Genomic DNA, 17,071 nt, shown 5'->3' with positions numbered 1-17,071 from the left:
TTTGGGGAAGTAACATCTTTAACATGTGCATGTGGCACTTATTCATGTGAATCATACTTTAATTCATTTAAATTAATTTATAAACCCCTGGACTTCAATAGCTCAGATGTGTTTGCAAGATTTCTGTTCATATTTACAACTTTGTGCACATTCAAAATATAACTCCTCCCATCTGTGTTCTCCGAGATTTGGAGAGTTGTAATATAGTCTGCTGTGCATGTTATTGCACCGCTGATATGGCAGTATCTCAGTCAGACCGTCTGACAGACACAGAGGCCCATTTGGGTCTCTGACAAAGTTTAGAGATGTGGCTGTACGCTGCTCTTCATTGGAGGTTCATGGAGTCACAGGACAGTGTCTTGGAGTCACAGGACAGTGTACAGGACAGTCATGGAGTCACAGGACAGTGTACAGGACAGTCATGGAGTCACAGGACAGTGTCTTGGAGTCACAGGACAGTGTACAGGACAGTCATGGAGTCACAGGACAGTGTACAGGACAGTCATGGAGTCACAGGACAGTCATGGAGTCACAGGACAGTGTACAGGACAGTCATGGAGTCACAGGACAGTGTCTTAGAGTCACAGGACAGTGTACAGGACAGTCATGGAGTCACAGGACAGTGATAGAGATAGAGCCTTACTTTCTTTTTTGATACAGAGCAGTTATCAGCACTGTTACGTTTCTCCGCCATGTTTCATTCATAAAATAGTGATGCTGTGGCAGCAAGAAAAACAAGGATACAACAAAATATATAGTTTTCATACAGACTTTTGTATACATTATATATTCTAGTGTATTATCATAATTTGTTTACCATGTGCAAATATCTTTTTTTTTACCTTTGCCGCCCCCCGATGGGAGTGCCCGGACCCCAGGTTGGGAACCACTGGTGTACAGGACAGTGTCTGACTGTCCCAGGACAGGCATAGAGTCACATGACAGTGTCTTGGAGTCACAGGACAATGTACAGGACAGTCATGGAGTAACAGGACAGTGTACAGGACAGTCATGGAGTCACAGGACATTGTACAGGACAGTGTCTGACTGTCCCGGGGCAGTCGTGGAGTCACAGGACAGTGTCTGACTGTCCCGGGGCAGTCGTGGAGTCACAGGACAGTGTCTGGGAGTCACAGGACAGTGTACAGAACAGTCACGGAGTCACAGGACAGTGTACGGGACAATGTCGGACTGTCTTGGGACAGTCCTCAGGACACTACTAACAGGACAGGACAGTTTTTGCTGCCACTGCTTCTCCAAATGTAGGTTGAAGTCATGTTGAAGCCTCCACAGATTGTTGAAAGATCCCGCCTTCTTGCAGCTCCACCCAATCATTGTGCTTGTTAGTGAAAGCCCGAGCTCTCACTGGTGGGATACATTGATGTCATTCTACTGTAAGCAGATGCACATTTGCCACCTGCAGACAAAACATTATTAAAATTAAATAAATATACCTTGCTGACTCAAGTAAAGTCCTAATTCAGTTAATGAAAAAAAAGTTTAAAATAAATGAAGTTGTGTATAATGGGATTTTCCTCTGATTTTTCTTTGAAAACAAATAAATTAAAATCATTATACATATAGTAGGTTTGTGACATTCACCAGTTAAAATGGATGCAAATTGAAAGCACATATAGCCACTGATTGATTGCAATTCATTGACTTGAAAAGCAAGTATTATAGAGCCGATTTCACGCTTGTATCCAGCAATTAATCATCACACATCTACAGTAATAATAACAATTCAATATGTTGAAATTATACCACATCACATCAAACATTCTTTGTTTATGTGGAATGGAATGTGGTATGATTTTTGAAAATTTGAATATTTGTGCTTAAACATAAATGCATAAAAACATTCAAATTTCTTGTTGGAAATATATAAAGAAAGTGGAGATTAAAAGAGATGACATTTCATGGTACCTCCTGATATGGTTCAGGATGAGCACAGAGCTGCCTGCACATGACTGAACCACTGACCCCAAAACATAATGAACACTAAAATAGCTCATGAGCACAGTGATTGAACTTCTACACTGCATGGTGATATATTTTCACTGTGTTACTCAGCAGCATGCAACAATAACTAACCAGTCTGAGTCAGTGAGTGGGTCTAAACGACTGAAAGCCAAGGAACTCACTGACAGTGTGTCTCATTCATTTTTTTTTATGTTGAAATGTCAGTCGGAAGGAGCTTCAAGTGCACAATATTGAACAGACTTTTATAGAGGCAACCTTAGCCTTCATAGTCTTCTGATGTTTAAAATTACTTATTTACCACAAAAATACTTCCAGTGATAATAAAGTAAGGCAGAATGTTTTTGTTTTTTTACAGAGCTGGCCCTACATTTTTAGACAATAACAAAATAAAAATGGAACTTACTTAACAAAAAATGAAAACATTTTGTGCCATTTTTGCCAACAAATAGTGACAAAAAAACAAGCACAGTGACAGGCAAAATGAACAGCTAGGCTAAGTAAGTAATTTACTGTCCCCTACAAAACAAGCACTCCCGGGATTCTGTGGTGAAAAAAATATATTCGTAGGCTTTGATGATAAAAGACAAATACTGTATTTACTGTAGTCTATTTATATATGGTGTTGCTGCTAACAGGTCTCTCTTTAGTCTTTACGTGCTTATTAGTACACGATGTGTGCTTAATATTTACACGTCACAATAAGAAGGGCCCCCAAACCAAATCCTGCTTACACCCCCAAAAGCCAAGGGCCGGCCCGTTCTTTCCATTGCGGATGATGTATTTAACACAAAAAAACCTGACTCGTTAATCACGACACGGAACAACATTTTTATAATAAAACCTTCACCGCTTGGACTATAAGTTATGATTTATTATTCAAACATATTCCCTTTAACAGTTAGCCATGATAGTGGTTTGTCAAACTAACATAAAGTAATGCACACATACAGAATGAATGAACCCCAGAGAGAAAGCAAGTAGTGAAAGTGAACAATACTGGATTAAATCAGTAGACTTTTTTTTTTTTTTTAACACAAACATGATACAAAAAACTTGAATGACAGACTGGAAACAGTGTTCGGGAACGTGTAAACGTAGACAAATTAAAACACAAATAAAACACATTGACCTCCAACCTATATCTTCAATCCCTTCCCCTTGGCATGGAGAGAATAAACAAAGGATAAAAGGATACATTCGTTTCCCAGTGTTTACATTTCTTTAGTCTTTTATTGTGCTTATCCTGTTGTTCCGGGTCTGTCACCTGGAACCAGGATAATAATGAACCACTGTCTGTCCCTCTCACAGCTCAGACGCATGTTAGATGTGCTGAATTCAGACCACACTAGGCCTGCACGATTAATCGTTATTAAAAATGCGATCTCGATTCAACCTGTTCACGATTTAATTTTTAAATGACTTTGATTCTTTTTTTTCAGCCTTCATTTTGATAGGACAGCTGAAGACATGAAAGACAAGCAGTTAAAGAGTGTGCTAAGAAATCATTCCGTTTTTGATACTGTACTTAAATTGGCAATTGACAAACTCCATTTCTCTATGGACTGAAGCTGTAGCTGCTTGATTGACATGTTGTAAAGACATGTTGAAGGAGTTCAGATAGAGCCTGTATCAGGCTCCTATTTAGTTCAATGTGTTATATGTCACTATTTTTGGTAGCTTACTGTACTTAAATGGCCAGTATGTACTTTATTTTCTTCATTCATTGAAGCCTCTATGTTTACAGGCTTGTGTTGACGCGCAATGTGCTATAGGTGCCCAAAAAAAATCTAAGTTTGGTACTTCCAATTTGTCTTTTCATGGTTCATGTATGCAATAAACATTACACTTCGTGAGAAAAAAATCGTGGCAGAGAATCGGGATATCAATTCTAAGCTAAAAAAAAAAAAAAAAATCATGATTCATATTTTTCCCCGAATCGTGCAGGCCTAGACCCCACCAGAAACATTCCCATCAAAACACTGCCGTGTCTCTGAAACATCATGACCCGACACCAACTTTAAAAAGGTAAAACACACCACTTATTTAAAAGTCAAATGTTGACATCCCCACCCAATTAAAACCTATTAGAGAAGACAAAACCTACACTATTTACCTTTGAAATTCTAGTGCAGGATGGAGTCATTGGCCCCCCTCACAGCTAGTGAGGGATAATTAAAACCGAGAGCGTCCATCAGCGTTAATATTTTATTTAACCTGCTGTTTCGAGGTCACAACTTAACTGCTTTGTTTTTTAGGCCTAATATTCTAAGTGAGAGATTTAACTATAATGCTATTTTCTTTCAGTAGAAGTAGACTTAAAAGTCTAAATGCGTCCTGATAAAAGACTTATCTACACAGTCACACATATCTTATGACCACCATTATCTCAAGATAGAGGTAATTAAGTTGTGATATAAGTTATGTCAAGAGAATGAGATAAGGACCTAAGTATCACAGGTTAATGCCTTAAGAGAAATTAATAAGCACTACAGAAAAAAAAAAAAAAAAATTAATTTGTAAACAGAAAAAAACCGTTGATCTTGAGGTAAATACGTTAGCAACCAGTCACACTTGACTTCTGTAACAAATCCAAAGTTTTAAATTCTAAAGTGTCTCGGCTGAACGACTGAACATCTTCGCTCCTCATCACACACTGGGGTGGTGTTTAAATGGATGGCATTATCGAGGGTTAAGTCCTTCAAGTCAGGCAAAAAAGTGCAAAGTTGTCTTGAGAAGCAGTTATGATTTTGTATAAAGTTTTACCCAGGCCAGTTTAACATCCAAAACACAGAGACAAACAGACAGAGGTTGTTTCCCCATCAGTGCTCCTGACGTCATCTGGGACATCCTGATTGTTGCTGAACATGCTTGATCTTCAAGTGTTATGCAGTCACATAATCCAAACTGTCACTCTGGACAGCGCAGGCATGGAAAGAACTCAGGGTAACGCATGATATCCTGCAACAAAACATTTTGTAGGGGGGAGCGTAGCTTTGGTTAGTGGGGTTTCAGTGTTTTCTCCAGAGTACGTAGGTTATGAGCAGGATGAGGCCTGCCGACAGGCCTGCAATCACAAACTGGTGGATCGAGAGGACGTTTTCCAGTGTGTGGATCCTCTCTTCCATGGCACTGGTGTGAAAGTAGTCATAGACGCCAGCTCCAATGCTCCACAGCGCCCACACTGCATCCAACACCAGCGGCATGGTGAAGCACCCAGCTGCAGCAGGTCAGACAGGGTCTGTCAAAGACTGGAACACAAGGCATACCAAGATCTCAACCGAGGCACTGAGCAATGTTAGATCTGAAGGTCAGTCCTCTAACTTTTACTGTAAACTGTAATTTCCGCAGAATTATATTTTTGCTGACATGGAATTTCAAGTCTTGAAAAGTCCCCTCGGTCAGTGACATTGGACACTGACAGCTTACACTCGGAGTAATGTGCAAACGTGTAATTTAATCACGTTTTACCAGAAGAATATTTTAAAAGTTACAGACATTGCTTGCTTTTTGTTGTTGTAATGCTTTGTATAGTTGAAATCTATGATTATATACATTTTTCAATTTCCAAAACACTAGGCTTTGTAAAAAATAACAAATCACATGAACAAATCTGTAAAACAAGACCATAACTCAAATTGTGACTTTTTAATTGTAATTTGATTGGAACAATTCACTTAAACAGCACACGTTTTGTTAAACTATATCAATAAGCCGATACAGTTATCGTCCATGTAAAGTTAAACAGCTTTATAGATTATTATTTGTTATGACGAATGAAAGAATGGCTCATGACGTGTAAGACGTCTTAATAATGCTTTGCCTACGTAAACTCGTCTATGTAGTAAGGGTTTATTAAATTCTACATTTTTTAAATACAATTAGGCATGCGTAGCACGACTTGCTGGAACGCTGTTAAATATGTTCAAACTAGCATAAGGTTACAATTACAACAATGTAACTGTAAATACTTGCAACACCCGGACTAGTTGAATATGTAGGAAAATAACCAAACAACGTTATTGAATCAGCCTTATGCTAGCAAGCTAACGCCTAGCCAGTGTACAGATTTGTTCTTACCATCCAGCACTGCTATTTTCAAACCAATATTACTTACAACATGAGCTACTTGTAAAATGTTCAAGGATCGCGCACCGTCTTTACACCATCCGATGCATGGAAATGCATCATACTTCTGTAGTTATCATGTTTCAGGGAATTATAGAAAACCTATCTCCCCTGAACCAAAGAATTTCTAATATAGGAAGACGTTCCACTCCCTCGTTACTTCCGGCTTCTGAACTGGTTGCAGTTCCACCAGAGTTCCATATAGGGGGCGCTCACAGGCCGTTGCAGAATGAATGGGACTCTATGGAGCTATACCCCTCAAAACCCACTTTTCTTAGGATATAATTTTTTGTCTAGTAATTTGAATGTTGCATTCGAAAGGGGAGGCTAAGAAAATACGCACTGCTGTGTGTTAGATTTTTTTAAAGTGGCTTTTTTGTTCTAAAAAGCCTTTTAAAATGTCAATGACGTCATACACATATACGGCCAAAGATACTGCTTTACGGCGAGCTCTGAGTCGCTTCCTTTGTTCTCTCGAGGCATCAACAACACAGCTGACAGGTTAGGCTCTCCCTGTCAATATACGTGCTAGAAAGAGGTTTGCTGATGTTTTAAAGACCACACCAAAATATTCACTCAGACATTCAGGTTCTGCTTCGGATGCCGTCAAGCGGGATCTCCGATCGTAATCACTCCTTCACTGACCAATCAGCATTCATTAGCAGAATGCTAGCGTGTTATGGGCTACAACGACTCACCCTGTAAGAAATCAAAAGGACATAAGTACTCGTTCATTCAACTTTCGACCTATAACCCATGTTGAACTTGCAAAAACTACAATCAAATCTGAGGTTTCTCAACGACAATCAGGCGAAAGAGACACATTTAGCCGTCTAGCTCCATAGAGTCCCATTCATTTTGCACTGGACCGCGATCACCCCCAGTGGAACTCTGGTGGAACTGCAACCAAAATCCGGTACAATGGGGCTGGATAGGGAGTGGAACGGCTTTCCGTAGACCGGCTTTGCTTGAATCCTTGAACCACTATATCTACTTCCAACTGGATTAAAAGATTTTTGAAAAATCCAAACAGTTTGTGGAACATTGTGCCAAACTTTATATTTGAAAAACTTGGTAAAATCACATTCTTGCTTCAATGCCCATACTCCATTAACAGACTGCCAGTTAAATTTCTTATTTCTTTTCACTCTATGAAAACATGATCTGTAAACCACAAGTTCAATAAAAAAAACAAAAAAAACAACTATATCTACTTCCGGTTGTGTTCACGATCAAGTTCCCCTTCTCCTGAGAAAGGTAACGTTACGCCAAACTTCATGTCGACTTCATTTGCTAGACTTTTCGACGCCATAAAAATATAATTAATACAACATTGCGACCTTTTATTATCACAAAGGCCATCTGCTGTGATATTTGGCTGCATACAAGAAATCTGTCGAGGTGCGTTTCAATTTGAATGGCGTATTGGGGTTGAAGTATGCATACTTTGACCGATCAACACTGCCAGGCGCGGTGGCCAAGTGGTAAGGCGTCGGTCTCGTAAACCGAAGATCGCGGGTTCGAACCCCGTCCGTGCCTGACGTGTGTTAATCAAAGGTGCTCTTTTTTCGTGTACACCATTGTGTTGTAAATTTGCATACAATATTTAAAAATGAATGTGTTGTCCACCTACTCGTTTATATACGAAATTCACATACTGTTGCAAACATAAATGCAATGTCATTCATATGATTATTATTTGTTAATAGGCAAAAAGAGTCTTGTTATGGGTTGTGAGTGAATGCAACTTCTATTCCAAAAGGAAAAAGAAAGATAAACAGAAGAAAAAAAAAATTCCATATACGTGCAACCTCTGCATTGATTTATTGGTCGACATTTCGGTCACGACGATATTTCTCAAGCGTTTTTTTTTGTTTTGCTATGGAAATGGTTCTTCGGTGAATTAATTCCCTGCACCACAAAGGAGATAAAGCAAGTGTGTGTGTTTGTGTGTGTGTGTGTGTGTCCGCGTGTGTGAATGCAACTTCTACAGACAACTACTCGAGGCGGGGTATATATATATATATATATATATATATATATATATATATATATATATATATATATATATATATATATATATATATATATATATATGGTTATGGCTGCAGCCTGGAGCGTCCCATGCATGGTCCTATGCTATAGTCCCATCCCATCCCATGTCATGCTGTTCGGTCACCGGAGTCACAGGTAAGTTCGTCGTAACCACGTTTGTTGCAATCAATTTAAAAAAGTTAAAACAGTGAAAGTAACAATTTTAGCCATATATACAGTTTGCTGATTTCTGGATGTTATTGTGTTGTGTCCCTGATGTTAACGAAACATTTGATGAAACCTGCATCAGTGTTGGTTGACATTTGTTAGCGAATATTAGCTAACGTTACCAAGAGCAATTTATGGTTGCAGACTTTGATGATTTCTTTCTGTGTTGTTGGAGATAATTTCTTAAAAGTCCACAAGAGAGCGCTAAAGTCCTTCAAGTTATCATAGTGTACCGCTACACTGTTATTTATTGTTTGTTACAACATCCAAGTTGCCATATCGTATATAATGAATATTTAGACGACTGTACTTTTCTGACCTTACTATGGGGGACTTGTATTGTCTTTTAAACACTGTATTTCTTGAACTTTAAATATAATTCAACTGAAAAACCAATTTTAAAATGTATGTAAATAAAATAAATATATACATTTAAATAAATAATACAAACAAACAAAATTTGACCCAAATAAATGTGTTGTGATGTTAGTGCACTTCCACAACCTACTGAAAACTCCTAAAATATATTTTTAATATATCAAAATAATAAATACAATATATCAACATTAGACCATAATAAATTAGATCAAATATGTTGAAGTGTATTGTCACAACCTACTGAAAACTCTTAAACATGTATTCAACATTTTGGTAAACTATATTCAACATATTCCATGCAGCACAATAATCGTTTATTCTTGGTTTCATTATTGTTGGAAGCCAAAATTGTAATTAAGAAAAATATAAATTTGATTAATCACCCAGCCCTAATGATAATATTGTAATATATTCCACCACAACAGAATTGTCATCATATGCTTTTTATTGGACTGAGTGTAAGAAATGAGTTTACATCTTCATTACATCAGAGCACAGACCTGCATTATGATCAACAAGTCATCTTCATATATTGTATGTCGTACAGGTGTAATGTGGATGTGCAGAGCTTTATATTGCTTTACTTGAAATACTGAAATGATTCCAGCATGTCGTGTGTGAACCTTAAAGCTACTGCTGAGTATTAACAACCACCACCTCCCCGTTAATGTTAAGCTGTGTGGTTTCCCAGTCGAAAACATTTCCTCTTGGTACTGTCTTCCCAGAGAACATGTCTTGGATCATGCGGTCTGAGAGGACAGAGTCCCACATATTAATATCACCGATCTCCCCAACAAAACTCTGCTTGGCATCAAATGGACCCACGTAACTATCCAGATCTTGTCCGATGATAACCTTGCCTCCGGGTTGGACTGTGTGACCCTTCTTGAAAATTTTGGTCAAGCTTTTCCTCCCATCCATGAAGAGAGCGGCCGCACCTGAGCTGGAATCCCAGGTGACACACAGGTGGGTCTGCAGGGCACCGATGTCAGGGACTCGGAAAAATACAGGTTCATCCACCAGGTAAAAGGACAATCTAAACACACATATTCATAACAGTACAGAGGCTTTAACAATGCAACATTCAAATAACACACAGTTATTGTACTGTATTACCTTAATTGTGTGATCATATAAAACTATTTTTAATGTAATAACTCATGAATACATGTCAAAATTATTGGTAGCAGTAGTAATATAGTTGTTATGAGTATTAGCTAATTTTATTTCAGTTTCATTTGTAGTAGCAGTAGTATTGTAAGCAAAAGTAGATTAATCTTTGTAGTATCAGTACTTGTTGTAGTAGTGTCCTTCGTAGTAGCTGTAATAGCAGAAGTATTGTAAATAGCAGTTTAAGGCGGCCGCCTTAACAACACGTGCCTGCCGCCTTAACTAAGTCATCAAATGGCAACGCCAACCCTACCACCTTAGCTAACAAATGTTCTGCCTGAAACCCTGTACTTCGTAGTAGTAGAATAGTCTTTATTGTCGTGGTACATGTATAACGAAATTGGATGCAGTCCTATCAGTGCAAAACATCTGCATCACTGAGGCTTAAAACACCATCGATCCCACTGTGCACACAGCACAGCGTCTCCAACTCTCCACCAAGGAGAGAAGACGGCAAGTTCAAGACAAGACAAGTTCATGAAAGGTTGGTATCTATCTCGTGAACACCTTTACACAATCACATTCACATTCACCAACCCGACTCTTAGCAAACAAGCGATTGCGCCTGCTTTAGAAAGTTAACTAGTCGCAAGTTTGCGGTAAAATGCAGTTGGGTTGTCGAAGTCAAAACACTATGTAGCAGCTGTGAATCAAATAAACGTATTATAAATAATGTTATGTCATTTTTTACTATTACACTGAATGTTTGCTGCTTCAATCCAGATGAGTATTGAAAAGTATTTTCCGCGACTGAAAAATGCACGTTTTGAGGATGAGGACCAGCCTGAACCGGAGGTATCAGTCTGAAACAGAGCTCAACAGTCCGACCAGTGTAAATAGTTATGTTATTAATTTGTTTACAATATTTTCAGGCTTCAACCAGTGAAAGACAGGGTCAGGGAGAGAAAGAGATAGATTCGTTAGGCATTGAAGTAGGAGAGGAGGACAGCATCCAGCTGCGTGTCCTCCTCAGTTTTTGACCCCCCCTCCTCCCCCAGTAAAATTGGTAGATCACTAAATATTGTCAAATGTTAAATTCAGAATATCGGCGTTTGGTTGTGTCTACCTACCTGCCGTCCAGCTCACGCCACACATTCAGCTCGTCAGCGCGTTGGGTCCGGTACGAAAACAGGATGATCTCGCGACTACCGGTGAGCTCTGTAGCCACGCGCATGCACAGAGTGAAAGCCCTCAGGTTCAGGGGCTTCAGAGGGACCATCTCCACATAACTGGTACTCGTCTCCGAGGGGAACACCAAGGACTTAATGCTCACACTCTCTGAGAGAAGAAAAACAAAAACATACAAGATATATTAGATGTGTTTATGTTCTAAATATATGTGCAATATGTGTATAATTCAGAAAAGAGTGGTTTTATTCAATTAGTTTTTAGGATGTTTTTTTTTGTCTCATGTTTTTATATTTCTTATGTGTAAAAGCAACACAACTAAAGCCTAATTTCTATGCATCTTAATTGTCTGCACTTGTCAATGTAAATACTAACTTCTAATTAGGATTTTATTTCTTATGCACCTCATCTACTAGCAGCAGAGTTTCTGTCCAGCTACCGTTTAGCACTTTCTTGATTCATCAATCCTTTTGTCTAGAATGCAGAAAAAAATGAAGTTTCCAGACCCTATGGTCATGTCTTAAAATATCTTGTTTTATTCAACTTAAAGTCCAAAACTCCAAAATATTCACTTATTACTACTACTACTATAGAAAACTGTCAAACAGAAAAAACAATTGCATTTCAACTGGAAAGACAGATTTTTTTCATCAACCTCTTGATTAATGGACTAATCGTTTTTGCTCTAGTTAAATTTGCAGACCAGTGCCCCTAAATTAAAAACAAAACATTAAATGAATACTTTTTATTCAGGTATGCACATAAAGACACAAGGGAAAAGAAAGATATACAATTACCGGCCAAGGAGACGGCAACAAGGAACAGGACGGCATAAAGTCTCATTTTGTCTGAGCAAACCTGCAGAAAAAAAGATTTTACTCTTTAACTCATTCCACACATAATGCTATTTTAAAGTGCTCATATTATGCTTTTTGCCATAAGTACAGAACTGAAATATACCAAGCAAACAAATACGTCAATACACAAGAGATACCAAATAAAATTATGCTGATAACATATAGCACTCCCAATTACACCCTTTAACAGTACTCTGTACATTACAGAAACGTATACAGAACATACTACTACATGTACAATGTCTCTGCATGGCTACTGAGTGCCGCTCTTTCATCCATGATGTTGCGGTTAGCATTGCTAGAGGCTAGTGTGGCTAGCTTACTCTTCGTCATGTAATTAACTTCATTACTTCACAATGTGCGAACATACTGTGTTAAAATACTCTCCTCATTACATATACACATTCACATAACACTCTGTTAACCAATAACACATATTATAGGAGACTCATACCTGAAAAGGGGAGTAGTTGAATGAAAGATGCACGGACTCAAACTTTCCTCAGATCATATGTGTAATGAGAAGGCAACATGCACCACAATTTATAGCATGGTCTGGGTGAATTCTAGATTCTGATTGGCTGCAGGGTGTCCATAAAAAGTGATATAGGACACCTACTAAAGGAGTTCCAGGGAAACTGACTGTTTACTGTTCTAAATGATTGACTTCAGCGGAGGCACTGATGAAAAATAAGATATCACAAACGTACTGTACTGTAACTGCTGCAACTGACAATAACAACTTTAACCATAAACTGTGATATAGCCTTCCATTAAAATATGAAAATGCCAAAATGACTCAATATGAACCCTCAACTGCTGTTACTCAACTGCTTGCTCTGACTTACCGGTAGGCTAATACGCATTAGGCTACTTTTACTTTTTTTTGCTGTGACTTAGTTTGCCTGGGACCTTTTCAATGGAATTCCATTGCTGTGCAACAGCCCGGCCGTTTGACGTGTGTTTACAGGGTTTGGTGCGTTTGACAAAGTGCGGTGTGAAAGCAAACCAAACCAAATGAAAAATGCAACAGTGTTGCAGCTTCACCCCTGAATCGCACCTAGTCCACTTAACTACAGGTGTGAAAGCAACCTAATATTCTCTTACACTCTTTCTATCATTTCTTTGTCTGAATATTTTTGTTTTATAGAAAATGACGACCACAAATCCATTAGTAAATCAAAATAATGTGACTATTTCACGACCTGGCGTGAGACCGGGTTGGGTAAAGGGGGGGAGAGCTTAATGGGAGGACAAATGGATCCACATCAGCTTACCAAAACTGTGGAGAAATCACGTGGCTGTGGCTGTTCTTTCGGATTATCTGAAGTGTCATCAGCATATCCACCTTGTTCAATGGTCCATTAAAACTAAGTCAACATTTCGTTGTCAACATTAAGTCATTGAATTAACATCGGAATCTGTTGTTGATTCTAGATGATTTTGCATCCTGTTTTAATATTGAAACAATGTTGAAATCCTGTTCATAGATCAACAGAATTTCTATGGTATTTCAGTTATCAGGAATTTTGTAACAATGTTGAAAGTTCAACTGAACTAAGGATCAATGAGATTTCACTGGAATTTCAGTTGTTATTAAGCCATAGAAAATGATTGCTAGGCATACGGAAATGAAATGACCTAAATTAAGTAGCCTATAATGAATATCCTGCTTTATCTACAGCCAGGATGTTAAAATGTGATGGAACATTTGAAAGCTTGTATGCCTATAGCACATGTGTCAAACTCAAGGGCCAGCGGGTCAAATCCGCCCCTCGCAGATTATGATCCGCCCGCATATCAATTTTGGTTGACAATACATTTTGGCCCACCTACTTTTTGTCAGTTTTTCTGACGTTTTTGTCACTTTTGGCAACATTTTTGTAATTCTTTCTGATGTTTTTGCCACTTTTTCCAACATTTTTCTCAGTTTTTCTGACGTTTTTGTCACTTTTGGCGAAATTTTTGTAATTTGTTCTGATGTTTTCTTTTCTACGATGGCTGAAGAACTTTCTCCTGACTTCTTTAGGACTTTATGTTGACCAAACTGTAAGTGAGAAGACTATATGACACATGCAATAATACAGTCAAATATATTTTACTTTTTCGACTAAATAAAAGGCCCTTGGTATGATTCTTGTTTCCCAGTGTGGCCCTTAGTAAAGTTGAGTTTGACACCCATGGCCTATAGCCTAGCCTAAAACACTGACCACACCACACTATTTAAGGTAAAAGCAAATGAATTGTATTAGCCTTCTTTCATTATTTGTCCTCTTTAGCCTATTTACAGTTCATGGTCCTCTGACGGCTGACTGGTTTGTGGTCCAGTCCCTCCTGCCCGTTCTGGCATAGCGCAGCCACTTTTGCACAGCCCGGGAAAAAGTAAATTGGGTGATGGCGGCTGTCCCCATCTGCTGTGTAAAAGCATCTAAAACAGAAAATACAAGCACAATGCAAATAATTTGCCTTTAAGTTAAACAGAACACCCACATATTTTGTATGCACACTTGGAAACAAATTCAGTAGCCTAGGATTTTTCAATGATCGGATATAAGGCAAATTGTCCAGTGTTGTAGGCTAGCCTATCATGTATTTCCTACATTCAAAGCACTTTTCAAAATTGCCCAAGAATATGTGCATGGGTTTATTCGAATTAAAGGGAGGCAAAAAGGATCAGCTTGCAGCGACACCTTTCGTAAGGAAAATTTCCGGGGCCAAGTGACTCGAAAAAAACTCATGTTTTTTGTTTTGTTCTGGCCGGGGGGTGGGGGGAATAATGTCACGGTGACAGCAATGTAGACTAACAATGCAGCCTGGACTACTGACACACGCGGGCTGCCTGCTGCCTCCGGCTGTCTAACGAGTCACTTTGCCACCCAGTCAGTAGGCTAGGCTAAACTAGGAACTTTTGTATCGGACTGCCTAGAAAGATAGCAACACAGAACGCCGTTGCCATATGATTCATTTTGGATCTCAGTGAAATTAAATTTACTCTGGCTGGCACAAATGTTGGCATTTGTATCAATATCAGAAATTGTGGCTGTGACGATAGTGGCAGCTGTAACGAAAAAGTGGCCAGGCAGGCTACACTGCTTAGCGTTGGTGCCGGTGTTAACCGGCGGTTAAGAAGAAATAGCGGTGCTGTGTTAATAGATTTCACGACATACATGCTCCCCTAATGTATCTGCCTACTTAGCAATTGGTGTAATGGTAGGCGTACCATTTTTTTTTCATATTGTTTTTTATTTTGGATCAGATTCATTCGCGGTTTCTATGACGCTTTTCTGCATCTGTGAGACGTGCAACTTTGAGTCCTGTGAAGAGAAGACGCCCATCAGCTGCAGGAGTCTGTTAAACTCCATCAGGACAGAAACGGTAAGAACAGACGAGCTTTGTGCAGCTGTTGTATAGCTTGTTCTTTAATGTTACACTGTAAATAGTGTACAACATTTTAGTATTTAAGATAACTTTCATAGTCTGTTCTTGTGAAGTAGAAGCACTTCCTCCTCTGCAAAAATAAAGACTGTGTTTTGTAAAAATACAATGTTAAAATCACTGGGACTGTATGGAATAGCCACACTTTGATTGTTTTCTGTAATTTTAACCAGCCAATATTTATAATTCATCCTACATTGAAGTTATTTAAAAATACACAACATAAAGCTTATGGAGGAACAATGTCTGTGTTAGTTTTCAAAATGGCACGTGTCTGACTGGATTATCTTTGCTAATGCCACTTATTTATTAATGTTTTTCCTGTCTCACTGTCTTTATTTTATGATAGCAGAGTTGACTCACAGATGGAGGAATATCTGATAGAAGAGAATATAAACACCACCAGCACAATGAGCTCATCAGCAAAGGTAGGGCCACAATAAAACACATTTTTATTAAAATTAAGTACAAGTCCTGTTCATTTTTTCCTTTAGACAATGTTACCTGATTCACAGAAAATATCTGGTTGTTTGATTAAAAAAAGTGAAAGGTATAGGCCTGTGTACATAACTTTGAAGTTGACTTTAGTTATGACTCCCAAGGTGCATTTCTGTAAGAAACATCACTAAGCTTAAAATTCTGTTAAACACAATTTTAAAATTCTGGGTCAATTGTGGGTGAATTCAGCAGCTATAGTGCCATGTGTTGGTCTGAACTATACCGACAAATTGTTTTGAATTAGGTATCACTCTGAAGAATAATATCTACATTAAATACAAAAAGAAATATGACTCATAAAAGGTATAGCAGTGGATATAAAGGAATGACATGATAAATCAATGGCAAGTATAGTAACAGTAAGTATAATACAACTATGACTAACAGACGGGCAGGCGTTTTTTTTTGCTATGAAAATGGTTTTTCGGGTGAATTAATTCCCTGCACCACAAAGGAGACAAAGTGTGTGTGTGTGTGTGTGTGTGTGTGTGTGTGTGTGTGTGTGTGTGTGAATGCAACTTCTACAGACAACTACTCGAGGCGGGTATATATATGGTTATGGCTGCAGCCTGAGCGTCCCATGCTATGGTCCCATCCATAGACAGTATATAAGGCATAGATATAAGGTCCCATCGGTCCCATCCCATGTCATGCCGTTCGGTCTCATGCCGAGGCTGTCCAACGGTAAGTTCAGAGGGTCAAAAATACGAAATCGCGAATTATTTTCCAGATGGAGTCACCGGAGTCACGGGTAAGTTCGTCGTAACCATATACTGTCTATGGTCGTAACCACGTTTGTTGCAATCAATTTAAAAACGTTTAAACAGTGAAAGTAACAATTTTAGCCATATATACAGTTTGCTGATTGCTGGATGTTATTGTGTTGTGTCCCTGATGTTAACGAAACATTTGATGAAACCTGCATCAGTGTTGGTTGACATTTGTTAGCGAATATTAGCTAACGTTACCAAGAGCAATTTATGGTTGCAGACTTTGATGGTTTCTTTCTGTGATGTTGGAGATAATTTCTTAAAAGTCCACAAGAGAGCGCTAAAGTCCTTCAAGTTATCATAGTGTACCGCTACACTGTTATTTATTGTTTGTTACAACATCCAAGTTGCCATATCGTATATAATGAATATTTAGACGACTGTACTTTTCTGACCTTACTATGGGGGACTTGTATTGTCTTTTAAACACTGTATTTCTTGAACTTTAAATATAATTCAACTGAA

The 17,071-nt window shown here is 38.5% G+C and overlaps 1 protein-coding gene, 2 long non-coding RNA genes and 1 other non-coding gene across 6 annotated transcripts; 2 read left to right on the top strand and 2 right to left on the bottom strand.

Moving 5' to 3' along the window:
* Nucleotides 1–4,713: 4,713 nt before the first annotated feature.
* On the bottom strand, nucleotides 4,714–6,268 carry LOC114569889 (uncharacterized). Its single transcript, XR_003694433.1, has 2 exons — nucleotides 6,098–6,268; nucleotides 4,714–5,231 (listed from the first exon to the last, which is right to left on the bottom strand). It is a non-coding gene; the product is annotated as an uncharacterized LOC114569889 (long non-coding RNA).
* A 1,307-nt stretch (nucleotides 6,269–7,575) lies between these two features.
* Nucleotides 7,576–7,647, top strand: trnat-cgu (transfer RNA threonine (anticodon CGU)). Its single transcript has one exon. It is a non-coding gene; the product is annotated as a tRNA-Thr (tRNA).
* A 1,619-nt stretch (nucleotides 7,648–9,266) lies between these two features.
* Nucleotides 9,267–14,332, bottom strand: LOC114569743 (pentraxin fusion protein-like). 2 transcript variants are annotated; one of them, XM_028599791.1, is made up of 4 exons: nucleotides 14,192–14,332; nucleotides 11,844–11,904; nucleotides 10,989–11,196; nucleotides 9,267–9,784 (listed from the first exon to the last, which is right to left on the bottom strand). In XM_028599791.1, exons 2-4 carry the CDS (start codon nucleotides 11,887–11,889, stop codon nucleotides 9,379–9,381), a joined length of 660 nt encoding a protein of 219 aa, XP_028455592.1. In that variant the 5' UTR covers nucleotides 11,890–11,904; nucleotides 14,192–14,332; the 3' UTR covers nucleotides 9,267–9,378. The 2 variants fall into 2 exon arrangements, with proteins under 2 accessions (XP_028455592.1, XP_028455593.1); XM_028599792.1 differs by lacking the exon at nucleotides 14,192–14,332 and adding an exon at nucleotides 12,358–12,473.
* LOC114569746 (uncharacterized) lies at nucleotides 9,646–16,408 on the top strand. Of its 2 annotated transcripts, none has more exons than XR_003694422.1 (5): nucleotides 9,646–9,771; nucleotides 10,335–10,402; nucleotides 15,160–15,278; nucleotides 15,691–15,766; nucleotides 16,364–16,408. It is a non-coding gene; the product is annotated as an uncharacterized LOC114569746 (long non-coding RNA). The 2 variants fall into 2 exon arrangements; XR_003694423.1 differs by having other exon boundaries at nucleotides 15,688–15,766.
* The last annotated feature ends 663 nt before the right edge of the window (nucleotides 16,409–17,071 follow it).

The sequence above is a fragment of the Perca flavescens genome, chromosome 15 (genome assembly GCF_004354835.1).
Source record: "Perca flavescens isolate YP-PL-M2 chromosome 15, PFLA_1.0, whole genome shotgun sequence".
NCBI lineage: Eukaryota > Metazoa > Chordata > Actinopteri > Perciformes > Percidae > Perca > Perca flavescens.
This window is presented reverse-complemented; position numbering and strand designations above follow the sequence as displayed.

What these genes read in the sequence shown, in the direction of transcription:
- LOC114569743 (XM_028599791.1), bottom strand. Translation starts at nt 11,889, where the DNA reads ATGAGACTTTATGCCGTCCTGTTCCTTGTTGCCGTCTCCTTGGCCG. An exon ending in TGTTGCCGTCTCCTTGGCCG is followed by an intron (nt 11,197 to 11,843) that starts GTAATTGTATAT and finishes TTCTTCTCTCAG; the next exon opens with AGAGTGTGAGCATTAAGTCC. An exon ending in TGGCGTGAGCTGGACGGCAG is followed by an intron (nt 9,785 to 10,988) that starts GTAGGTAGACAC and finishes ATGTGTGTTTAG; the next exon opens with ATTGTCCTTTTACCTGGTGG.